At 38.7% G+C, this 25,058-nt stretch overlaps 5 protein-coding genes and 3 non-coding genes across 8 annotated transcripts; 4 read left to right on the forward strand and 4 right to left on the reverse strand.

The window, feature by feature from the left end:
• Positions 1-614: 614 nt before the first annotated feature.
• Positions 615-2,978, reverse strand: LOC103932242 (BAHD acyltransferase DCR). The gene is made up of 2 exons (XM_048571168.1): positions 2,455-2,978; positions 615-1,772 (listed from the first exon to the last, which is right to left on the reverse strand). The coding sequence occupies exons 1-2, from the start codon at positions 2,881-2,883 to the stop codon at positions 888-890; spliced, it is 1,314 nt and encodes a 437-aa protein (XP_048427125.1). The 5' UTR covers positions 2,884-2,978; the 3' UTR covers positions 615-887.
• Positions 2,979-7,869: 4,891 nt separating this feature from the next.
• LOC125471088 (protein SRC2-like) lies at positions 7,870-9,112 on the reverse strand. The gene has a single exon (XM_048570978.1). It carries the CDS (start codon positions 8,927-8,929, stop codon positions 8,033-8,035), a length of 897 nt encoding a protein of 298 aa, XP_048426935.1. The 5' UTR covers positions 8,930-9,112; the 3' UTR covers positions 7,870-8,032.
• A 974-nt stretch (positions 9,113-10,086) lies between these two features.
• LOC103958230 (rRNA 2'-O-methyltransferase fibrillarin 2) lies at positions 10,087-13,145 on the forward strand. Its single transcript, XM_009370475.2, has 7 exons — positions 10,087-10,239; positions 10,695-11,014; positions 11,217-11,312; positions 11,408-11,485; positions 11,577-11,753; positions 12,566-12,634; positions 12,756-13,145. Exons 1-7 carry the CDS (start codon positions 10,224-10,226, stop codon positions 12,933-12,935), a joined length of 936 nt encoding a protein of 311 aa, XP_009368750.2. The 5' UTR covers positions 10,087-10,223; the 3' UTR covers positions 12,936-13,145.
• LOC125471144 lies at positions 11,920-11,992 on the forward strand. Its single transcript, XR_007253415.1, has one exon. It is a non-coding gene; the product is annotated as a small nucleolar RNA snoR60 (small nucleolar RNA).
• LOC125471143 lies at positions 12,259-12,331 on the forward strand. The gene has a single exon (XR_007253414.1). It is a non-coding gene; the product is annotated as a small nucleolar RNA snoR60 (small nucleolar RNA).
• Positions 13,146-13,435: 290 nt separating the features above from the next.
• Positions 13,436-17,439, forward strand: LOC125471089 (ATP-dependent helicase BRM-like). Its single transcript, XM_048570979.1, has 3 exons — positions 13,436-15,383; positions 15,711-15,965; positions 16,103-17,439. The coding sequence occupies exons 1-3, from the start codon at positions 15,147-15,149 to the stop codon at positions 16,211-16,213; spliced, it is 603 nt and encodes a 200-aa protein (XP_048426936.1). The 5' UTR covers positions 13,436-15,146; the 3' UTR covers positions 16,214-17,439.
• On the reverse strand, positions 17,010-17,093 carry TRNAL-CAA. The gene has a single exon. It is a non-coding gene; the product is annotated as a tRNA-Leu (tRNA).
• Positions 17,440-18,464: 1,025 nt separating the features above from the next.
• Positions 18,465-22,376, reverse strand: LOC103966120 (protein DETOXIFICATION 35). The gene is made up of 7 exons (XM_009379261.3): positions 21,942-22,376; positions 20,051-20,676; positions 19,884-19,940; positions 19,535-19,773; positions 19,201-19,319; positions 18,972-19,058; positions 18,465-18,754 (listed from the first exon to the last, which is right to left on the reverse strand). The coding sequence occupies exons 1-7, from the start codon at positions 22,203-22,205 to the stop codon at positions 18,674-18,676; spliced, it is 1,473 nt and encodes a 490-aa protein (XP_009377536.2). The 5' UTR covers positions 22,206-22,376; the 3' UTR covers positions 18,465-18,673.
• Positions 22,377-25,058: the final 2,682 nt, after the last annotated feature.

Below are 25,058 nucleotides of genomic sequence, written 5' to 3' on the forward strand. Positions count from 1 at the left end.
ACATTTTAAGTATTTTTTTTCAGAATTTAATTACATCTTTGTTAATGATTGGTTCCAAAATTCTTTACTAATGATTTAGTTGAATTATGGCACTTTTTGTGAGAGAGAGAGAGAAGAAAATAGTATACAAATTGATAAAAGATGGGACGATGCGGAAGCCGTCCGATCGCTTTTAGTGAGATCTTGCGGCCAGGGGACTTAACAAACTCATTACCCCGATTTGAATGCCCAAAACACATTTGAAAGATCCTCTTCTTTGGTGAACAGAAAAATCTCGTCGGCGAAAACCCACTAAGAGTTTCAATCAACCCCTTTCACGAAAGCAACAAAAAGTGTAACATGTAGAACGATAAGACAGAGGAGACCATATCTGAATTTGAAATATCGGCGTTCAATTGATATGCGTCTCCTCGTGAGACAACGAGTTCTTTATCCCGTTAAAAATAAAATAAAAGATATGAAAAAATAAAATAAAGTAATATGACATGTTCAGTCACAAAACCCACGATATTATCACAAGAGATCGGACGGCTCTCCACATAATTCTTATTTTCACTTATTTTTTGGGTAAAATGGGATCCTCCTCTTAAAGAGAATGTGACATTAGATTTAAATTAGAATTGGAATAGTAAACTTTTTATAATTAAAATTTAATATCCAAGCGAAAAATAAAATAAAAAAGAGCATTAAGTGAACAGACCAGCAAATAACTCACTCTCCCATACAAATCTAAATAAAAATCGGACCGAATGTGAGTCCAGTAATTATTAAAAGCCTGCCTCAACTAAACCCACACACGAACCAATTAATTAATCTTAATCCTATAGTTACCACTACTAATTAAACTGCCTTCAAATTATCTTAACCCAAATCCCAAGCTTAATTAACTAGTTGTCAATGACCAGAAAGCCCTTGTCCTGTTCGAGCTTCTCCATCGTCGGAGCCTCCAAGCTAATCTCCACATCGATGCTCCTCCCGCCGCTCTTCCCCTGGTACAAATACACCATCCCGTCGAACCGGTTGTTCGACCCGCTTCTCACCCCCTCGGGTTTTCCCCACCCGAAATCCACCTCATAGACCTGGAACCTCGGCGAGCTCCCCACCGCCACGCAGTTCACTCCCGCGTCCTTGAACTCGAAAATCTTCGGCGAGCTCTCCCAGTCGGTGTTCCTCTGATCGATCGCTTTCGCGTTGTGCCCCTCGATCGCCTTCTGGATGATCGATGCGCCGAACTCCGGCGGGTTCGCCGACAGCAGTCCGGCGGCCGTGACGGTGAACACGGCCTGGATTAGGTTCCCGAAGTAGGCGTCGGGCACGGGCGGGTCGACCCGTTTGCGGCAGTCGGCGAAGACGGTGAACACCGTGTAGTCTTCGGGTTTTAGTTGGCGGGCTTGGGTGACGTGGCGCCAGATGTGGACGGAGAGGGACTGGAATGTGGAGAACGGTTTTGAGCCGTCGGATGGCGGGTTTGCGTTGACCGTTGACTTGATCTTGTCGATCGCTGCTTCAGAGAATTTGAAGACTCTCTCTCTCAGGTTGGGCTCCGTTTTACCGTTGGCGGGGACCTTGCCGTTTGATGCCGGCGGGGAGAGATCGAGCTTCACGCGCGTGTTTCGGGCCTGGGTCCGGTCCAGGAATGGTTGGGTCGAAATGGATTTGGATCCATTGCAGATCTCGGCCCATGAGCTCATGAAGTGCCACGTGGACGTCCCGTCTAGTATTGCATGGTTGAAGGCGCACCCCATTGCCAGTCCATCTTTCAGCTTGGTTAACTGCCAAATCAATGATAGAAAAGATTAATCATGGTAAATAGTAAATGAAGCGTTTTTCTTTTTTTTAAAAAAAAAGCACTTTTAAATACTTCTTGCAAAAATAACTTCTAAACCAACCTTAAAACATCGCATTCTAAACCTAACGGTGGCGTGAAACACTAGCCATTTGGATGAGAAAGCATTTATTTAGGTCCCCAAAGAAATCAGAAATTAAATAGAGGCCAACAACCATAATAAATACATTTCATGTCACATAAAATAGCATGTAATTAAAAGTTTCAAATTACTATGGTATTTTTTCAAGAAAAAACCCTTCAACTCCACCCACCCCACTTTCAAATTGATTGATTTTTCAGTTTGTCCGGTATATAGTACAAAACATTACATGTTATTATATAGTTGGAGAATTTTTTTTTTTTCAAATATTTATTCAATTGTTTAATAACTTGTGATGCCCTACCATATATTCTAGGCGAAAAATCTCTCTAAATTGACATCACAAAGTATTTATTGGGTCCCCTCTTTAATAACTTCATCAAGCCAAGTTGTTGGATTTTTTTTCCCTAAAGATTAATTAGATACTGAGATTAACAACAACAGTAATGCATTATTTAACAAGATATTTGGACCGCTGACCACATTTAAGCAAGATTACGTAGCTTACTTAGCATTGATTAATTACCTGGACTGCTAGCAAAGGCCTGTGAACGCCCTCCAAGTTCAAGACCCCGTTGTAGGGGATGAAGTCCTTCAAAGCGCTGGTGCCTTCCTCAACTGCCAGATCAGCTATGCTGATCTCCTCCGCCGCCGCCTCGGCCACCTCCACACCCTCCATCTCATCACCATACTCAACCCTAAACACTCCCTCCTCGTCCTTCCCGAGCTTCCCGGCTAGCTGGTAAAACTCCACCAGAACCACCTCCAAACCCTCCTTCAGTTTCTTCACCATTTCCTCGAACTCACCCCCCTTGTAAAAAAGGAGCTTTTGGTTGTAGTAAAATGCCAGGTAGGGTAGGTCAAATGTGACCAGCTGACATTGTTGGTTGCCTATCTTCTTGTTGGGCTTCACATGGGTTTTTCCGGTGACTTTCACCTTAGAAATCTCCGCCATTGATGGTGGTGATGGGGAGGAGCAGAATCTAACAAGGGAGGAGGAGGACGCGGAGGGTTTGAAGATAGAAGTGTGTGTGGGTGGATAAATGGGATTTAGGAGATCGATACTTATAAACTAGTTGCTTGGTGTAGTTGGGGTGCAATTATGGAACTCACGGTAGTTAGAGATTTGTGATTAAGACTATCTTAAAAGTAAATGTCAAATTTTAAATATAAAATTTAAATTCAAAGGTTTATGTGGTAATTTTATATTTTTTAAAATTTTAATCTCCACCGTAATATATCAAATTGAACGATTATTTTATTATTTTATTATATTATTTTCTTTTTATAATTTTATTTTATATTTTACAAATATAAATAACTTCTACAATTTCAGCAAAAAATATAAATAAATAATGAATGTGTTCGTTTGAAAACCTCACAATCTCCGAACAAGCAGTTGCCCGCCTTCGTTTGAAAACCTCACAATCTCCGAACAAGCAGCTGCCCGCCGTCCCTTCCCAAAAGCCTTGCCGAGTGACGGAGATGTCGAACTGCTCTTTGTTGGAAAAGTAAAATCCACTTCGTCTCCAGGCCTAAGCCTCCGAACTTTACACGTTGATAAACCTGAAACTTCACCGCTGCCCACAAACCACCACTGGCTCGCAGCCGAGCTCTCGCACCGTGCAACCGCGACTTCTTCAACCACGTCGTCCCCTGAATTACTGGGACAACTACTCCCATTTCCTTCGGTACCCAAAGTGCAATTACTCTTCTGACCCCCAATTTGCTTCAAATTTACAACCTCGGAGCTTAAAATTTGGGGATTCTTCCAAAAAGCCGGTCCTTCAATTTGAAACTGGGCGTGTCGAAGATTATGTTGATTGGGGCGGTGACGTCGTTGTTGGCCATGTGGAGGGCTCTAATAATGTCCACATCGGAGTATCCCGAGTCGAGGACTGTGGGGACTCTGCAAATGGTTAGAGACGACTGGTTGGGATACTATTTCATATCATGCCACGTCAGATTTGGTTCCTTGGAAAATTTTGTTGCTGTCTTTTATGATTGTTAAAGCTGATTTCGCCAATTTTTTACATTTTTTATTAATTTTATAACGTGGTTGACATCATCATGATGTTATCCTTGCATTATCTGGCCCTTAGGCTCTCGGCCTGTGGATTCCCGCATGGACTGTCCACTGGGCCTCGCCCGAATCCAATCACCCACATGGACTGGAGCAAGGGAGGGAGGCTATTAGGTTTTTTGGGTTGCCTGTCCACCAGGCTATAGCCTCCGATGGAGTTGCTCTAAGGAGTCTCATTTTTAAAAAAGTCTCGTTACCATTTCTCTAAAAATATTTATGAAAAATGGCTCCTCGTGTACCCTTTTCGGCTCTTTATTACTACCTTAGACCAACCTATACGCAAAAACAAGTATTGTTGGGGATTGTTGAGATCCAACAAGAACAAGTGTGACTATTAATTTGAACACCTTCATTAGAGCCCTAATTAGTGAACCCTATTTTTTGTAGTTGTGTGATTAAGTATTAATGAATTGTACAAATTAACCAAGTTATTAACTACGTTGGGGTGGATAGTGAATTTTTTTAGAACATACCTCGCACGGAGTTTTACTTCTTGTATAATGAAAGTAAGGAGTGAGATAGGCATGCAGTGAACATATACCTAGTGCGGCAACGTCATGCAAGTTTCTATGGTAAGCAAATGGAAACTTACCTGAGATCGGATTACACTTTTGTTAAATTTATCTCTTTCATTACGTAATTTTTAGAGAATTCAAAGAAATCATATGAATGACCCAATAATATTACCACACTGTGGATTATAATTAATTAGATTAATACATTTTTCAGAAGTAATCCCAAATCCCAATGAAATTTAGTAAGATGATTTATATTTTTCTTTTTCTGGAAAATTACTGCAATAAGATAATGATCTCCACTTATGCAAGTGGTTCACTTCCCACTCGGAATTCAGGTCGACGAAGACATGTGCTGGAAATACTGGGGTTGGTTGGGGCATTCAATGACCGCCAGTTCAGCCCTGGTAATCATGTTTCAAGAGGACCATACGGGAAATGCGACAGGGATCTGAAAGTAAGACTTTATGACTCTCTAATATCTTACTCTTTAACGTCAATTCTCGTACCAATATAATAAAATATTGTACTAAAACATGAGGTGACAGAGAGTCTACGGAGAGCCACTTTTGAGAGAATCCTCTTAACATTGCTCAGACCGTAAACGTACCATACTTAATGAAAAAAAGGTCATGTTAGAACCAATATTTTTTATGACTCGAGATCCACTGCGAAGCCACTGACACACTCACATGGTAAAATTTTAAGTTTAATCGGAGGATATATCTTTCATTGCGTAATTACACGTTATGTGATGGAAGCCAACGAAAGTATGGGTTACACTCCCAAATATATGACGGAATCTCTCTACTCCACACGGACTATATTTTGATGCCTGTATTTATTGGCTTCCAATAGTCTTCAAACTTGAAAGTGACTACATGACACCCAAGTAAGAATATACTTTTCATTGTGTGGAAAATATGCTCGGGTACATAAAATTTCACAATAGCATGACGACTATTATGCTTAACTCAACGAAAATGGTTGAGCCGACTCGAAGTTTTTTCGAGTTGGAGCTTGGCTTGAGTCTTGTCACCATAAAAGTAGGAGTGTGCTATCTATACATCATATTTTACTTCTTATTCGCTTTGATAATTTTTATCTATTGATTTTTTCAATTCATCCGATTCGACGGTTAAGAATTAAAAAGATGTGTGAGAAGTAAAATAGGATTTGTGGATATCACATCACTAAAAGTAAGAGGTTGATTGGGTGATCGAGGAGCAATGTAAGATCCGAGTAATCATGGGTTGATCCGGATCCAATAGATGCTCCGCGAAGAGCCGATAGGGTGAGAGCCGAGCTGCCGTAGTCGACTCCATCGGCTTGCACGTTGACTTGGTGGATTCATCATTGGAAAACGCGACGACACGTGTCCAAAAGTGGAGGTAGGATTCGGTGCGGAAGACATTAACGTATTCTTCTGTTACATCCATTCCCATTGAAGTAGTTGATGCCATAGGCCTAGATTCTCAATCAAAATAGTGAACCAAAATTGTTATAGGAACTTCGAAATGATTAATTATTTGTGTTTGATGTGCTAATAACAATTCCCGAAAGATTACCAGTACATGGATGCATGTACTTATTATTTTCCCCGTTTTACTTCTTTAAAATGTGGATCTGAATGATGTAATAAGCTTGTGACTTAAGTGATTAAGAATGTTTATTTGTGCACTCAGAGTCATATTTTCGAATATACCTCCCCGATATTTGCTTGTACGAAATGCTGCAAACAACGCTAGCAAATTACACGAAGGAAAGGGAAGTGAGAAAGGAGAGGGATTTTGTATAGCCCAACACAATTTTCGTTTTGGTTATTGCTTGTAATAAACATAGGCGAGGTGATAAGGGTGTGTAGACTTTCAATCCGGGCGAAGGCTCATAAGAATTGTTTGGAAGCTTAGCAACAATAATAAATTGTGTACAATTTTATTCTAATTCTTGCTCTTACAACAATTAGTGTCCTCCTTCCAATCTTCACTCAAATTATTTGGCATGTACGTAATTTTTTTTGTTTTTCTTCTATCAATTGAGACAAAAATACATACTTGAGACTACTGGTGGACTCGGAAAACTGAAAACCGAAAAAAAGGGATTGGATATCGAATTGAAACCAAAAAAATCGAACGGGAAATAAAGGAACCTAAACGAAAACTATTGGTCCGATTTCAATTTTGGTGGTTCAAAATGGAACATAAATGAATCAATCTGAACTGAATGAATATAAATTAATATTTTATGTATTTATTTATGTAGAGGGTTCATTTCCAACCTAGATTCCAATTCAACTATGAGCCTCATTTCAATTCAAGGTTAAGGAAACCTAACTTAAAGCCCAAATATGTTGAAAGCCTTATTCCCTATATTTTTTTTCTTCATTTTCTCTTCAATTTCTAAGCTAAAAAGAAAAAGAAATTTTTGAAAAAATAAATGAACCGAACCAAAAAAATCAAACCTATTGAAGTACAAATTGCGAACTGAACCAAACCGAATAATAATATTTTCAATTTGATTTTTGGTTTTGGCGAAAAACCAAACTAAATAAATTATTCGGATATATTATTTTTGTTTTAAAAAGGAAAATTTCGTTGTTAAAAAAAAAGAAAAAGAAGTAAAATTCCATATTGTATAAAAAGAGGAAAAAAAAAAAAGGAATATTCCATACCTGCATCCATCGCCCTATGTATGCCTAGATGCCAATATGATGCCCTATTTTAGCGTGTTGAGTCCGCGTCGGGTATTTCTCTATTGTGACAAGAAAAAATATCTTGTTCTCTGGTACAAGCCAACTCTAAATAAACTGTAACATATACTAAAAAGTGTATCAGCGATGTGATTAATAACTTTTACATTCGTAACAACAAAGTAAAAAAACTTGAATTCATCGACATTCGAAACGAGTCCAGCTCCATTAGAACCCAATCAGACGTTACATCGGCCTTTTTTTTTAAAAAGTTGGGAACGCAATTCGTTACACCAAATATCATGATACAAATTGATTGAAATTTTTTTTCCCAAATAATTGCATTATTACATTTGATATATCGATTAATATTCTCGGTGCACTAAAAATCCCTCTTTTGCCAAAATAGTTAATGATGGACTAACCTATTGATTTGATTCGTCTCTTTTTGGTTGTGCTGCATATATGCACAACGCACCCATACGATCCTGATGCTCCGACTTATTCTGTGATCCAATCACACGTTTCTCACACGCATGTTAAAAAAAGGCACAATTATCCTGACGCACTCGGCTTACCTGGTCACGCACATTTTGTCGATAACGTATGCATTTTCGACTTGGACAGCCTTTATGCCTCATTCGATTTAGATAATTTCAATTTAAACCACGTATTATTTCCATTCCATTTTTCTCGATGCAACCAAAAAAAAAAAAAAAAACATGCAATTAATTAAAAAGCATGGCCCTGCATGCAAGCCACGCCTCAACTATCAAGTCTAAAAGACGCTCGAAACATCGGAAAACAACAAAACAACCTAGAAGTCATCACCGTCGTCGCCGTCGTACACATCATCCTCCACTTTCTCAGCCACGTCATCCGCAATTTTGTCCTCCACGTAATCAAACCCCTCCGCCAATGCCACCCCACCCACCGCCCCAGCCACCGCGCCTACCGCCAGTCCCGTCCCCATCCCCCCAAACTTGCTCTTCTTCTCCTCCTGTCCGTACGCCCCCTGTCCGTACGCCCCCTGTCCGTAGCCCTGCCCCGGCCGTCCGTAACTCCCTTGTCCCATCTGACCGTAGGGAGCTGGCTGACCGTACGGCGGCGCGGGAGCAGCACTGTATTGGTTATACGGGTACCCAGAAGGCGGAGGAGCCGCGTAGTAAGGATTTTGCGGCGGCGGAGGTGCAGGTACGCCGTACGGTGCCCCATAAGCCGTTGGCGGAGCGGTATAGTCCCGAGAGCCAGCTGGCGGCGGGACACCATAAGGAGGAGCGTTGTACGGTTCCGGCGCACGATAGCGCGGCTCCCTGATCGTAACCTTAACGTCAACCTTCCCCTGGGGCCTACCGGATGGTCGCTTGAGCTGGAGTGTGCGGCTGGCGGGCTCGTCGAAGCCCCCGTCATCGATGACATCCCGGAGCTTGAGCCGGGCCGACCCAATCAAGGGCTTGGTATCCGGGTCGGATCCGGCATGCACGATGTCGATGTGGAGAGTGGTGTCGCCATCAACGGGGCCCGGTAAGTGGATGGTGAGGGTCTCGTCCCAGTAGGGTGACGTGTCGCCCTCCTCATCGACGCGAGTGGAGCTTTTGTTATTGGGGTCCACCCAAACGACGGCGTAGGGCTTCAAGGCGCCGTTTCGCCAGTTGACGTTCTTGAGGTCGCTGGCGGAGGTGAGCTTCAGTTGGACTTCGTGACCGGACGCCATTGATCGGATATAAGAGTTTTTTCGGAATGTTTTGCGGGTTGCGTATCGGAATGGACGGTTGTATTTATAGGCCGTCAAGGGGAGAATATTTCAGATGCGAAAGTACCATTCTGCCCTTGTGAATTGTTATTACCGTTTATAGTGGGAGGGTATATTAGTAAACGAAAAAATGAGGGCAGGTTTAAGTATTTATCCGGGGAAGAATTTAATACCACTAGATTTGACCGTGATCGTAATAGAAAGAATTGGATCCTTTCCGAGGCCACGCCTCGGGATCCTACTGACCAGACATCATGTATCGTTAGATTTTGATTCAACATCTACAATTATTATAACTTTAGAGGGACCACCTGTTTATAGCCGTTGGATCAAAATCCAACGGTCCATGTTGTCCTGTCAGTAGGATCTTGAGGCATTATCTCGGAGAGGATCCAATTCCGTAATAGAAACCGATACCAAATAGTCATGTAACAAAATTAAATATACGTTCGTACGTTATTGGCTTGAAACATCCATTTAGTAGTTGGGATTTCATATGGTACTCCGAATATATAATACTCTTTAATTATTAATTTTTTAATTAAAATATACAAAATAGAAGATTTAATAATTAACAAAAAAACTTGAAATATAAGATGCTCTGTAGCATCATAAAACTTTTACTAAGCAGAGGCAAAGTTGAGGGAAATATATCATCTTCGGATCTCTTTCATCAAAGTTTGCAGATTAAGTGATCCAGACATTTGAAATTTGATCCAACAAGTAAAGGTATTATAACTTTTAAAAGAACTCCTTGTTTTAACTGTTGAATCAAATTTTAAAAGCTCAAATTATTTGATTCATAAATTTTAGTTGAAAAGATCTGGAAAGAATCCCTTTTCAAAGTTGAGAGATGGCACTTGGTGGATACGATGTGTTTTGTCGAGAATTTTCCAGATGCTTCAAGACTTCACATTGACTCAGATAGCCTTCCGGATGTTACATTTAATTGGGCCCCATCTTTGCCCAGCCCAAACCAGTATTCGGCCCATCAGAACGAAAAAGCTTACAGTCAAGTCCATTCGTGGGCCGAACAAAAGTTAATATCGAAAAATTGCTTGGGCCATTTAATAATTACCGCAGTTACCGCACAGTAGGGACGGTAATTTCCAACGCCAAAACCCTAAACCCTAAAACGCAGACATTATATAAGAGCCTTCAGGCTCTCACGGAAACTCACCGCGCCTCTTCTCTCTTTTTTTGATAAACCCTAGCAACCAGGTTCCTTCCCTCAGCTCTCTGTACACTCGCAGCGATGGCTCCTCCTCGAGGTAATGGAGAAAAAGAGCTTTACCCCTCTTAATATTTATCGTTTGTTTCTTTATAACTTGTATGAAAGTATGCATTTTTATTTGGGTTTTCGGATATCTGGATGTTCTGATTTTTGTTCTTCATTTTCTGCTGAAAACATTGTCGATTTTTGTTCTTGGGTTTATTTTTTGGGGACAAAATCGCATGAAAGTTTAGTTCTTTACCATTTACCTTCGTTTTTATGCGCAGTTTCTGTGTTGTTTTTACTTTGTGTTTAAGGTTGTTTAGATATTTTAGCAGAAGTTAATGTAATTTGTGTTTTGGTTAATTTGATTTCGAAAAAAGAATTTGAAATTTCAGTGCTTTACTGTTCTGCGTCGATTTGATGGGTACTTTCTATGTTGTTTTACTTTTTGTGTTTAAGATTTTTGTTAGATTTGGAAGGAGTCCTTAGAAGTTGTTGTGTTTTGTGCAGGTCGTGGCGGTAGTGGTGGATTCAGGGGTGGCAGAGGTGACAGAGGTGGAAGAAGTGGAGGTAGGTCCGGTGGTGGTGGGGGTAGAGGCTTTGACAGAGGTGGTAGTGGCTTTAAGCCCCGTGGTGGGCGTAGTGATCGCGGAGGCGGTCGTGGAAGAGGACGTGGCGGGAGAGGTGGAATGAAGGGTGGTAACAAAGTTGTGGTTGAGCCTCACAGACATGAAGGTGTTTTCATTGGTAAGGGTAAGGAAGATGCTCTTGTTACTAAGAATCTTGTTCCCGGTGAAGCTGTCTACAATGAGAAGAGGATTTCTGTTCAGGTGTGTTTCGTCCATTTGCTGAACTTATTATAATATCTGCTCTGTATCCGTATAATCAAGGATTTAAGCGTTTGTACCTGCAAAAGTATCCGTTTAATTAAGTATCTAGACTAATTGCTTGTGATTTTTATTGTATTTCTTGTTATTGTGGTTTGTGAATATAGTCAATAGTCACCTTCTGAATGTGTTTTTCTTCTTTCAGAATGAGGATGGAACAAAGGTTGAATATAGAATTTGGAACCCTTTCCGTTCCAAGTTGGCTGCAGCCATTCTCGGTGGCGTTGATAATATATGGATTGTAAGTCTTGATTTCATGTTTTCTTGCTTTTTGTTTGATCTTTATTGTCCATCTTTGATTATTTATCTCTCTTTGTTTCTGTGTGTTTAATGTAGAAACCTGGTGCTAAAGTTCTCTACCTCGGGGCTGCTTCTGGTACAACAGTCTCTCATGTGTCTGACATTGTTGGCCCTGTAAGTTTTCTTTCTGAGATTGGTTCTTCAAGCTCTTTTTTTTCCCTCCGAGCCTAGGTTCTTAGAACTAAACTGCGTATTGTTTTTGTAGACTGGAGTTGTCTATGCAGTTGAGTTCTCTCATAGAAGTGGCAGAGACTTGGTAAATATGGCGAAGAAGCGCACAAATGTCATACCCATTATTGAAGATGCCAGACATCCAGCTAAATACCGTATGCTTGTTGGCATGGTTGATGTGATATTCTCTGATGTTGCACAACCTGATCAGGTTTGTTTCTTGCCCTTCATGTCTTTGCTAGTAAAAGAATCTCTTTTTGCCAATAGTCTTTTTCTTATGGGTTATGAAATATCAAGGATTTTCAAAGTGATTACCTGAGTTTGAATTTGTGTTATTTGAAAATCATAACCACTTTGTGTCATTTTTTTATATTCTTTCGCATATGATGAGATATACTCGGATTCCCCTTCACGACAGCATGAATGATGTGAACTCGAGTTTCTGATGCTTACATCGTTCTGTATTGAAATCAAACTAGTTATTTTCTCTTGTTCCGTAAATTCTGTTAGTATTTGTTTATGTTTATTCGTTCTTTCAAGTTCTAATGTCTTTTGTTGTACTCGTTCTGATTCTGGTTCTCTATACTGGATATTTTTTGTGCAATAAAACTTTCAGATGTCATAATTTGGTTTTTTTTTCTTCTTCTAATTTTATTTGTAGTGTCATTTTTCATAATTGTATTTCTAAAAGTTTTTTTTCCTTCCTGCAATATATTGAGCATGTGACGAACAACTCGGATTCCCCTTCAAGACAATTATGGGTGATGCAAAGACCGAGTTTCTGATGCTCCTACATATTTGATTTTTGTAGTTCAGTTTTTTTCCTAATGATTTCACCTCACCTCTCCCCTTTTCTCCTCTACTCTTTCATTCTCTGGTGTTGCTGGTAGCCTTACCACCAGTGTTTCCGACTGTGTTGGTGTTGGTGTATTTGGCCGAAGTCCTTGAAGGCATGGCCATAATTAGCCTTTCAAATGTTAATTGCTTCTGAATCATGTTCACTCTGTCAAATTATCTCTGCAGGCTAGGATTGTTGCATTGAATGCATCATATTTTCTGAAAGCTGGAGGCCACTTTGTTATCTCAATCAAGGTTTGTATTTAGGGTAGACCTTATCAGACACGAGGTCCCTTTTGCTTGCGGCGTAAATTAGATGGTTGGAAATTTTCGTTTTGGCCCGCTCATGGTTTGGTAACTAAAATCTGTTTTTCAGGCCAATTGCATTGATTCAACGTCACCTGCGGAAGCAGTGTTCCAATCAGAGGTCAAGAAGCTTCAGGCAGAGCAGTTTAAGCCTGCAGAACAAGTCACACTTGAACCTTTTGAGCGCGACCATGCTTGCGTGGTTGGAGGCTATCGTATGCCAAAGAAGTCGAAAGCTGGTGATGCCTAGAAATTGTCCAGCATCCTATCCATGATCTGCCTTTCTTGAGGAGGAAGAATGATCTAATTATAAGTTTTAGAAATGTAAACGTGACGGTGTTCTTCCCTTTTATTTTACCCGGTTGCTGGTTAGAGTTGTCCTTCTATGTACTAGTTCTGAACCGGTGAAACGTTGTAGACATTTTTGTTTTTATATAAGAGTTTAATTTCGTTTTGATTATTTAGTGCATTTCATTCCCTTTTAAAGTTCACAATTGTTGAAGAGAAAAAAAAAAAACTTGGAACAGAGCAGAACAACAAGTACACCTAATTGTGAGATCGAGTCGACCTCGAAGCAAAGCTTTGGTCGGCATTCGATTCAAATGAGTTTATAGGACGTGAAGGTTAAACCCTTGCAGATTGCAACTGCAACTGCAGGGTTTCGCGTGATCGCATCACTACGGCTGTTGCTCCGGTTGCATACTTGTAGGGATGCCAGGCCCGCTTTCTCAGCTCTTTCTGCGGCTGTTGCTCCGGCTGCATACTCGTAGGGATGCCAGGTCTGCTTTCTCAGCCTCTTTCTTGAGCCTTCTTTCGAGTGCTTTACCTCCGTTCATAGCATGACATGATCAGTTTTATAGTCTATGCTGCGAAACAAACTACTGAAATGTGTCTCCACCCGATGCCCCTCTTCTTTTTTCTGAACAATTATCCGTTCGTGTTGGATATAGTCACCGTCTTTATTACATTGTTTCTCTTGACGGGAAAACATTTTGTACCCCGTTTAAGCTGCGCATACGATTGGGATAGTCTGTCACGTTGGCTAAACGACATTTAATTTGTTTACCTGGACAAATAATAACGTCGTAACCAAATAAAGCATGGAAAGAATCTGCAAGATGTCGTGTGCGTTAGTAGATGTCGAGTCCTCGTTGAAAAGGTGAATGCAAGCTAAGCTTCAATCTGGATTAGGCAGAGTACATAGGGCATCTTGTAGAGGGGGGAATATAGTGTGTTTAGGTTGAACTGAAGCATATTGAGAGCTTTGAGCAGTCATCACAATAGATTTTTAAGTCCTGGACACAAATTGAGAATGGATCTGCAACTCCTATTGAATTTCAATTGATGAGGAGGTCGAATTCTCAAGTCATTTGAGGTGAGTAAAGAAATTTACGAGTTTTTATCTACCTGATCGGTATGATATTAATTACAAAATGAACACATTAGATTTTTCATTAAGCTTGTCATTCGATTATGGTGTCTGAATGATTAGATTAACTTATATGATATGCAATGCCTTTTTGAGTTTCGACTCACCTGCTAGGGCAGGAGGCCGACAGGTTTGACAGCCAGATTCCGGCATTTAAAGAGTAATTTGATGGGTGAGTTCTTTCTTGGTAAATCATATTTAGAAAATTGATTATGAAAACGAGTTTGTAGCTAGAGTTCCGCCCCTACTTCCTCGAAAATCTTGAAAGGGAATCCCGAAATTTGTTTTTGGGTACTACTTTTCTCTCTTACGAGTTATGTATTGTAACTTACGTGCTATTCTATATCCCTGTGAATCTAGGAGCTTTTATTGCTTGATTTTACCTCACGCTTACGCGTGGTTTGTCTAAGTCGATAACTGAACCCACTTTTTGAATCTCTTGCATGAAGTTGTGTATAGTTTTACTTTCTTGCTGTTTCAGTCTCGGGGGCACATTACCAACTAGTTCTTACTGACTGAGATGGATAGAGATTTGCAATCCCTTCGGGATACCTTTGCTACATTGCAGAGCCTACTTGAAGCCCCTGCAGGAGCAGAACAAATTGACCTCAATGTACCTAGAGAAACAAACGGGCCAATCTTCGATACCCCCTTTTATATTGGAGATTCTGGCTCCTCCTCCTTATCAAGTAACTTATCTTTGCACGACACTATGGATGATCTGCTGTCTGCAGAAGGGAGGGAAGCGCACATGTGTGGCAGGAAAAGGCTAAAGAATGTTGGAAACTTTACGGGCAAGCTACCTGGTTTGAATGGGAATATGGAGGATATGTTGGTTGGACAGAGAAGGGAAGTGTTTAGCAGGAGGAGAGCAAATGCTGTAAAGATTACAGGCTGGCAACCAGATTTGAATGTGAATGTTGGTGATGATCCACATTCGGACATTAAACCCTGTCATTGAATTGAATGTTATAAGTTTTCTAATATAGCTTCTTCTGTTTCTGTCAGTCTTGCGACATAGGGGAAAGCCAAATGCCTGTCCAACATGACTCTCGCAGGGACTATCAACAATCTGGAAAGCGGTTACTTTACCGTGAAGGTGGCCAAAATGACGGTGTTATACCAAAGCCTCTGAGTTTGAATAGAGCATTAGGAAATGTGACGGGTGCTGCAACTGTTGCCGTTGAATATTCTGCAGAACGCAGCGTTCTAAACACAAACAGGCCTGCTTCCTCCGGGGCAAAGATGTCTCACATTATACAAATGAAGGTACGTTGATTTGGCTGGAGGACTAATTCTTCTTGAATCTCACTTTAAATGGATTATTTTGATGCTCTACAACTCTATTTCTTTGTGATTTACTATCTGGATTTCTTGGTGTCCATCTCGGAACATTTCCAGGTGCTTATCTGATTGTAACAGCCTCCATAAATAGTCTCTCGTGTTTTCGTTCTTGTTAGAAATCGATTATTGTTCATTTTCAGTTTAAGCCTTATTTGCATCTACATCATACTTCCGGAAGTAAGATTGTTTGGAAGAAGTGAAAAATGAAATGTAATTAGTGAAACTATTATATTTTGAATATATGCTTTACAGTGCCCGGAGGCACTTAACATGATCAAGAGACTGATAGACGAAAAAGGCCACGAAATCATGCCTTTTTCGTTGAGCGCATGGAGGCAGATCGTGAGCTCCGCTTACAGGATGAATGTATCCGGAACTAATATCCTGAATTTTCAAAAAATTTATCAACGGCTGGATCAAAGAGACTACTACGGAGTTCTTGATTTTGTGGCGGATGTCCAGTTAACGTTTAAATGCGTAGCAGATCAGTATCCGCTCTATTCCCCGGTAACATTTACTTCTCTTTTCTCAGTTTTCCCTTTGAATCTCTGCTCTTAAATTAATCCAAATGATAAGAATAAAAACGCATGGTTAGAAACCGAAACTTGGAACTGAGAAGCATATGCGATTGTTTTCAACCGCAGACAAGGGATGAAGTGCAGAAAGTCGAAGTGTTGTTTTTCGACATCATGAAGAGAATGTTCCGGGATACAGATTTCCAGCAGCTGCAAAACCAAGTTCAAAATCTTGCCTAGCTAGGATCCTTGTCAACACTGTGCGGAGAGAGCCGGGCCGGGTGAAAGGGTAATCAACTGACAGAAACAAGGACAAAGCAAATAATGACAAAACGAGAGTGTGAAAATCGCTAACCCTTTCTAATGTGCGAGATCTCCTACCGCAGCTGTTGTTCTGACCTAGGTTTCTTGCACTCCACGGCATCACAGGAGGCCTGTGGGTTGGGGACTGGTGGGTGTTTACTTAGAATGTTAGCTGGGTCAACACAGTGATTGTTAGTTGAGTCAAGACACAGACTCGGTGAAAATTGCTAGGAGAAAGACAAATCAGTCTTCAAACATTTCAAGCTTGTTCGATACGGAAATCAACGTACTTTTCACTCAGATACTACAAAGATCTGCAGTCTTAAATCGATTGTTCGTTACGTAAAACCAATCAAAGTCGACGTGTTTTTAACGTCCACAACTAATTGATTGGGTTTGAAGCGTTCAAATTTTGCACCAAGGGACCTGCAGATATCATATCAGATGTCTCCATGTACTAGAAGCCAACGGCATCCTGCACTTACTTCGCCGCCGTGAATGCAAGAACAAAACAGGGTGGTCCAAAGTTATCTTACGAATTCGTTCACTTTGACTTGTTCCCGCTGTCGCTCTACTTTTTTGGTTACTTTAATGCTTAAAACAATTACATTTTGATATTCGTAATGTCGACAGCGCTTTTATTTTTGTTCGATAAAAGTGAAGAGTGGTAGAATTTGAAACCTTCACTCACAAAGCCCAAAAAAGGGAAGAATAAAATGATAAGAAAAAGAAATGTCAGAAGTGGGATTTGAACCCACGCCCTCGTTAGAGGACCAGAACTTGAGTCTGGCGCCTTAGACCACTCGGCCATCCTGACCTTGGTGTTAGCTGACCTTAACAATAATATAACGTAATGTGTTTTTAGAAAACCTAGATGGTGCATGTGAATTTTATTTAATGAAAAAAAGTTACACCTAACTAGGAGGAAACAAACCTAATCCCTTATAATATATATAAAAAAAAAAGATAAGAAATACATGAAAAAGAGAAGGGGATTTAAACCTTACCATTTTAGAAACAAAAACAACAAAAATGCAAGGAAAAGAGGGGGGGGGGGACATGAAACCTATTCCCTCTAAAGTCGAACCTAATAGTATAAACCTACAAAACAGATTGAGCTACAACACAAGGTTAAGAAAAAAAAAACAAGAAAGTAAGACAAACATGTATGCAAAGATGCAATGAAAGAAATTTAAGAACTTTTCATATATGGGAAAAAACCTCCGTATTTCCTAATGAGAGAAGGGTATCAAAATAATAGTGCAACTAAAATTAATCATAACATAACAAGTGAATAACCGAAGAAATATTTTTTTTTCCAATTAAGCTCTTTTTTTGGTCGAATTTTTCCAATTAAGCTCTTGAAGTATGTTTTTTTAATACTAATTTACTCATTTTATTTACCATACGAGCATATTAGTCTTTTTTCATTTTTGTTTCCAAAAAAAGAAAAAAGTCTTTTTCATTTTTGGTCAGATTGCTTTTTGAAGCTTGGATTTATAGATTCAGAACCGACAAAAAATTTGTCTAATTGTCTTTGGGATTTTTCTGTATGGTAGCTGCAAGCCTGCAATTATTTAGTTACAAATAGACGGCTGAAAGCTAGATTTTTGTAGTCAATTTCCTCTCATTACCCTTTCATTTATTTACAGAAGAGTTTTGGTGCATTGATGCTATAATTACTACTATTTTATCATATGACAGGGTAATGTGTTCGTCGCTTTGTACCCACCTTTGAAATTTAAACTCTCTTGTCGTATAGAGTAATTTAGTATATCGCTTTTTCAAAACAAACATTCTTTTTAATCCACTATTCACTTAGGTACTCGAAATACCTTCAAATGATATTAACTTTTAAAACAACTTTTCTTTACCCCAAATTTAGATACGACCTTTTCTCATCCCAATCTCCACCCTTGGATCTCATCGATGGTCTAATCCCCTCCAACAAGTCCCGCAAAATCACGGAAGGAAAAGTCGAGAAGATGGAGTCGAAGCAGAGCCTTCGAAGATGATCCATGCGTGGGCAGCATGGACAAAGGCGTCATTTTATTGTGCTAAGAAGGAGAAAGAATGGGTATAAGGAGCTTGCTGTGGGCCCTCGTCATTTCACTGTTGGTGAAGTGAACATTGTTTTTGAACTGGGTTTAAATATACAGATAATATTGATGATGGAAAGACAGAAAAATAGAACCCTTAAAATTTTATGGGAATTCAGATTAACTTCTTGAACTCACAATTGACAGGTAAAAAAAATCTTTACCGTTGGCAAATAATTTCCTGCCTAGCAAGTTACCATGTTTGGTTTGAAAATTTCAACACAAAAAGTTACAAGTAAGCAAAGAAGCTTAATTAGAAGATTTTAGACGCTCAGGAAAAACCATGATATGAATTTCTTTATACACTAACAGCATCTGTCTTCTCGTTGCCGTAGTCCTGCCCGGCCCACTTCTTCATCCGGTCCGTTGTTTGTTCAACCTGCCACGAAAAATTACGATTTAGTATAAGCATTTCTATAAAAAAAGAAAAAAATTTGTTAGAACCACATCGAACTTTTTATTAAGAATTCAGGTGCTTTTCTAGAAAAACGCTTCTACAATCTAGAAGCGATGTTAGAAAGTGCTTTTAAACCCTTCCGCTTAGCAATCTCAGAACACGGACTTAGTATAGATGCCTGTGAGAGAATTGAACTTACCTCCTTAGTCCAGTTGGTTCTGTAAAGTACAATCACAAGCACCAATGTTTGAAGAGCAGTCCCGCATATCATGCCTCCCCAAATTCCCTACAATGGTGAACAGATTTTGGGACTATGATTGTCGAAGACATTCGAGGGAAAAAAAACCCGAGCTAGCTAGGGTTCGAATAGCCAGAGAACCGATCAGATTACAACATTTAGCAGTGGAATTGAAACCAAAATGTTTTACCTTCACTCCCCAATTTGCTACATAGCCAAGAACGATACCGAGTGGAAGCCCGAAGATGTAGTAAGAACCCAAGTTTATAAAAGCCACCAGTCCCTGCCATCCGCCTCCGATGGCAACACCTGAAAGCATGAATCCGGAACAAAGGATTACAAGGGGAAGGAGTCAGAGATGGAGTTGAAAATACGTGGTGGACTGCGGAAAAAGATTACGAGATCGTTTGATAATCATTTCGTTTTCAGTTCTTAATTAATTAATTAATTAATTTATTTTTGTAAAACTAAAAACTGAAGTCTAAAATGGTTATCAAACAAGTTCTAAGTAACTCAATTGTTACCTGAAATAACTGGTTGGACGCTATTGAGAATCATAGTCACTCCGAGAAGAACTGCTAGATTGGAAACAGAACGTTGCAATTCCTTGCTGCTTGTGAACAGGACAGCAAAGTAGTCTTTGGATATCAAGATCACAATCATGCAAATGATTCCGAAGAGCAGAGACTGACCAACCGTCACGTAGACTGAGTATTTAGCTGCTCTTGGACGCCCCATTCCAAGTTCATTGGAGACTCGAACACTGAAGACACGCGAGACACAAATTAAAATCAGGTCCAGAACATCCTTAATTAATGCCTCAAAAGTGTATCTTGTGTTACAAGATTGCACATATGAATCTTGGGCACTTACCTAATAGCAGCATTGATGCCAATGAACAACATTGCTTCCAAACCGTTGAAATTTAAGCTGAAACATCAATTGATTAAGTAAAAAAACTGAGTAAAGTATCAGAATTCGAGTGGAGAAATGAATGGAAATCGTAGGTAAAAACTGACGAGGGCGAGTTGTGGCCTTACCAAATAGTGAGCGAATCAATAGAAAGCACGGCATTACTAAGGTGGCCTGTAACAAGAGTTATACTCATCATATACCAAACCTCCAGGCAAAGCATCACGGCCGACTCAAGTGATAGCCGGACAAACGCCCATATGTCTTTGAACGCCAACCAAGAAAACCCTGTCCACCCTTCCTTGCACCAGTTCATTATGTAAATATTTTGAGCAATCACAGTTTCCCAACCTGTCATGCTAAACGCAATGCCTACACCATATATACCCCAATCGAACACGTAAATGAATAGAAAAAGCCATCCAATGTGTACAACAAGCGCGATGAATCCAATCCACATAAGCACGAGAACTTTGCTTTGAGACTGAAGGAACTTCTGGGCAGGGAAGTTGAAGGCAAGCGAGAACAACTGCGGTATGCAATATCTAGTGAATGTTCCGGCAAGATTAGCCACGTCATCTTCCTGCCCAAGAAGCTTTAAAATGGGGCCGGAGAAGACATAGATTGGCGTGAGGATAACACAGCTCGTGAACAGAATGATCCATGATCTTTGCATGTAAACGCCGAGCATGTGCACACGTCCGGCCCCGAAAGCTTGGCCACAAAGCGTCTCTAATGCACTCCCCATGCCAAGCTACAAATATTTGTACATAATATGCATTAGCCGGTGTGAACATGTATACATTTTGCAATTACGCTAGATGCATAATGAAGTTTTTCTGAGTAGTGATTTTCACACTTCCGTTTTTTTTGTTTTACACTCCTCTCTTTGTTTGTATCTCTCGAGAAAATGAGGAGTGCGACAATCACTTTTGTTTACGCAGTTAGAAACAACAGTGCAATGAAATGATAAGATATGAGAAGGGAGGAAAGACCACATTTTCTTTCTTTTTTAGGTAATGATAAAGAAGGTGCCTCAATTTGCGTAATACTAGTGAGACTAAATTTGTAGATAAAATATATAAACTAAATGATGTGTTGACAATAAAAAATGGACACATTTATCAAACCAATCATCAGCTATCAAGTCATTAAATGTCTATAATTTTAGCCACCTTAATATTATCATTTTCATTTTCTTGTTTCACGGAAATGAACAAGATTACCCTTTTAATTAAATTTACATATTAAAAAATAATTTAAATAGATTTTATGATATTTAAATATAAAACCGTTGAATTATATTTTTTCAAAGAAATTGATTTACCCAGTTTTGTATCATATATTTTCCTCTCACCTTCACGCACACAACCTTTCATCTGTTACTAAATTTTCTCAACTGTGAAAAGAATACGAGATACTTAAATTTAAGTAAGAAATACCAACAAAATATATATGAAAAATACTAGGGAAACTATGTTTTATATTTAATATATGATAAAATTATTACTAGATAATGATTAAATAATTTTGACATTGAAAAAGAAACAACGTACCTAACAGTATTTAAGAAAGGAAGAAAAGTAATGCAGAAAAATGCAAAAGCAAAGGGTTAAAATTAGGGATGTGATATCCACACTTCCCATTTTATTTCTCACACATCCTTTTAATTTTTGACCGGTGGATCGGATGAATTGAATAAGATTAATGAACACAAATTATCAAGGAGTGTATAAGAAGTAAAATGAAATGTGTGATAGGACATCCCTAAAATTAAACAGAAAAAAAACACGGGCAGTTAGAAATTTCAACCAGAAACACATATACAAATATATCATAAATCTAAAAAATATCTATCCTTTTTTTTTTTTTTTTTCTTCTGAAATAAAAGTTTAAAAACATAAAACGGCACCCGTAAATTACGGATTCCCCGTAAATTAAATTAATTTAAAATTGAATACCGAATTTAAAATTAATTAATATATAAATGAAAGCTGAATATTATGAAAAGGAAATTACCATGAAACCGAATGAGAAGGTGCTGATGACGGAGAGAGAGATGGAGACGGCGGAGAGCTCTAGGTTTCCGAGATGGCCGACAAACATGGCGGAAGCAGTGTTGGTGCCAAAGTTGCAGATGATCGTGAAGGCGATGGGCCCTGCAATCTTCCACAGCTTCTTGGTTTCATTCCACGCCACCGACCGAGCATCCTTGAAGCTCCTCACCGGCTCGTAGTCATGGAACCCGCCGGCGCTCACTGCGTGAAGCAGTGGTGTCTCCATTTGCGTATGTGGTTGTTGCAGGGACGCGTGTGCGGCCCTGAAGAATTTGGAGGTGGCCGCCCACCGGAGAAGATGGTTGTTTTGTGTTTTTTGGCTTTTGGTTTGGTAGTGGAAAATGGAAGCACGAAGTTTCGAGGTTTCTCTGTTACTTTTATAAACATGAAAGCTGCACGCTTTACATGTTGCTCTGGTTTTGACTTTTACGCTGTACTTTGACACTTCAACAACTTTTTTCTTTGGAAAAAAAAGAGAACCAATTTTTTTGTTCTTCTAGATAGAGTTAATGTTCCTAAAACACCGTATGTTATTATATGAATAGGGAAAAGTTGTTTTTACAAGTCTTTCTCTACTGATATAATGTCATATAACGTATGTTAATTACATTTACCATAACAAAAACATGTGCTCTTGTATTGCACTCCTAGATCATTATTATGTTTACATTCATTCAATTGCAATTGACAAATTTTTATTTATTAATATTTTTTTAACAAACGATATTATCTACATGGGGGTAATATTTTATAATGTTAGCCATTTTATGCTGTTTAACGAATTTTTATTGATTATTAGAATCATATTGTTTGTCATTTTATGTTTTTAGTACAATGTTTTATAAAATATTAACATGATAATTAATGTTAAATTATGAAGTGACAGAGAAACTATAGAGAATCTCATTATAGAAAATGTCCTTAACATTTATCCTAAATTTTGTTTGCTACTATTGTTATATTATTATACCATCAGATAAGATATTGCTTAAATCCAATACTTCGAGATAGGTTTTGCTTTATCTATATACAGAGCCTCCCAAAATCTAAACTACTGACATTTCGTTTAAAATAAATAGGGTAAAGTACAAAAAACTACCTCAACTATTGCGGTCATGACAGTTTCATACCTCATCTTTTAAAATTGACAATGTTATACCGCATCTTACGAATTTGTGACAATGTCATACCTCCGTCAATTTTTCCGTTAGTTTTTCTGTTAAATGCTGACGTGGCAATAGACAGGGACCACTTTCTATTAAAAAATTATTAAAATATTATTAAAAAATAAAAAATATTTAATATTTTTTAAATATTAAAATAATAATTAAAAGTAAAATTAAAAAAAAAGGGGTAAAGTACAAAAAAACTACCTCAACTATTGGGGTTACGACAGTTTCATTCCTCATCTTTTAAAATTGACAATGTCATACCGCATCTTACAAATTTGTGACAATGTCATACCTCCGTCAATTTTTCTGTTAGTTTTTTTGTTAAGTTCTGACGTAACTTGATTCGGGACATACTTTCTATTAAAAAATTATTAAAAACTAAAAAACAATTATTTAATATTTTTTAAATATTAAAATATTAATAAAAGCAGAGAAAAAAAAAACCATCAGTTTGTCCCTCCCCTCCCCCTGCCCCTCCTCTCTTTTCTCCCCATCTTCATTTTCTTCCCCTCACCTGCAAACCCACAAAAATAAAAAAAAATAAAAAATTTTGAAAACCCAACAACTCCCCTGCAGAAGAACAAGAAGGAGAAGGAGGAGGAGGAGGAGGAGGAAGAAGAAGAAGAAGAAGAGGAAAAAAAAGGAGGAAGAAAAAAAAAAAAAAATTCCCCCCTATCGGCGCGGAAGAAGAAGAAGGGAGAAGGAGGAGGAGGAAGATGAAGAAGAGGAAGAAAAAATATAAATAAAAAACAAATTTGAAAACCCATCAACACCCCCATGTGGAAGAAGAAGCAGGAGAAGGAGAAGGAGAAGGAGGAAGAAGAAGAAGAGGAGGAAAAAAAGGAGGAAGGAAATTTTTTTTTTTTAAAAAAAAAAACCATCAACTCCCCTACAGAAGAAGAAGGAAAAAAAATTATTTTTTTGAAAACCCATCAAACCCCAAATCCACCACTTTCATTCATTCTCCACATCCTCTTCCGCACTCATCCTCCACCTTCTTTGTGCACCCATCTTCCCACCGATGAGATCTAGGTTTTTTTCTCTGGGTTGCAGGAGGGAGAAGAGTGTGGGTGTGGGTATGGGTGTGAGTGTGAGGAAATTGAGTGCGAGTGTGGGGGGAAGACAAATTGGATTTTTTTTTTGTTGGGATTTGCAGGTGGGGGAAGAAGATGAAGATGGGGAGAGGAGAGAGGAGGGAGGAGGGGGGAGGGGAGGGACGAAATGAGGGGTTTTTTTTTTATTTTTATTTTTTGCCTTTTATTATTATTTTAATATTTAAAAAATATTAAATAATTATTTTTTAGTTTTTAATAATTTTTAATAGAAAGTAGGTTACGAATCAAGCCGCGTCAGCACTTAACAGAAAAACTAACAGAAAATTTGACGGAGGTATGACATTGTCACAAATTCGTAAGATGCGGTATGACATTGTCAATTTTAAAAGATGAGGTATGAAACTGTCGTGACCCCACTAGTTGAGGTAGTTTTTTGTACTTTACCCTTTTTTTTTTAATTTTACTTTTATTTATTATTTTAATATTTATAAAATATTAAATATTTTTTTTAGATTTTAATAATATTTTATTAATTTTTTAATAGAAAGTGGTCCCAGTCTATTGCCACGTCATCATTTAACAGAAAAACTAACAGAAAAATTGACGGAGGTATGACATTGTCACAAATTTGTAAGATGCGGTATGACATTGTCAATTTTAAAAGATGAGGTATGAAACTATCATGACCGCAATAGTTGAGGTAGTTTTTTGTACTTTACCCAAATAAATATTAAAGATAAAACTATCTCTTGGGGAACGTAAAACATACATACATATACATATATACACACACACACATGTGTGTGTATATGCATATCTAAACTACATATTAATAGAATTCTAGTTGTCAAC

The sequence above is a fragment of a genome, unplaced genomic scaffold (assembly GCF_019419815.1).
Source record: "Pyrus x bretschneideri cultivar Hongxiangsu unplaced genomic scaffold, Pyrus_bretschneideri_v1 Contig57, whole genome shotgun sequence".
Taxonomy (NCBI): domain Eukaryota; kingdom Viridiplantae; phylum Streptophyta; class Magnoliopsida; order Rosales; family Rosaceae; genus Pyrus; species Pyrus x bretschneideri.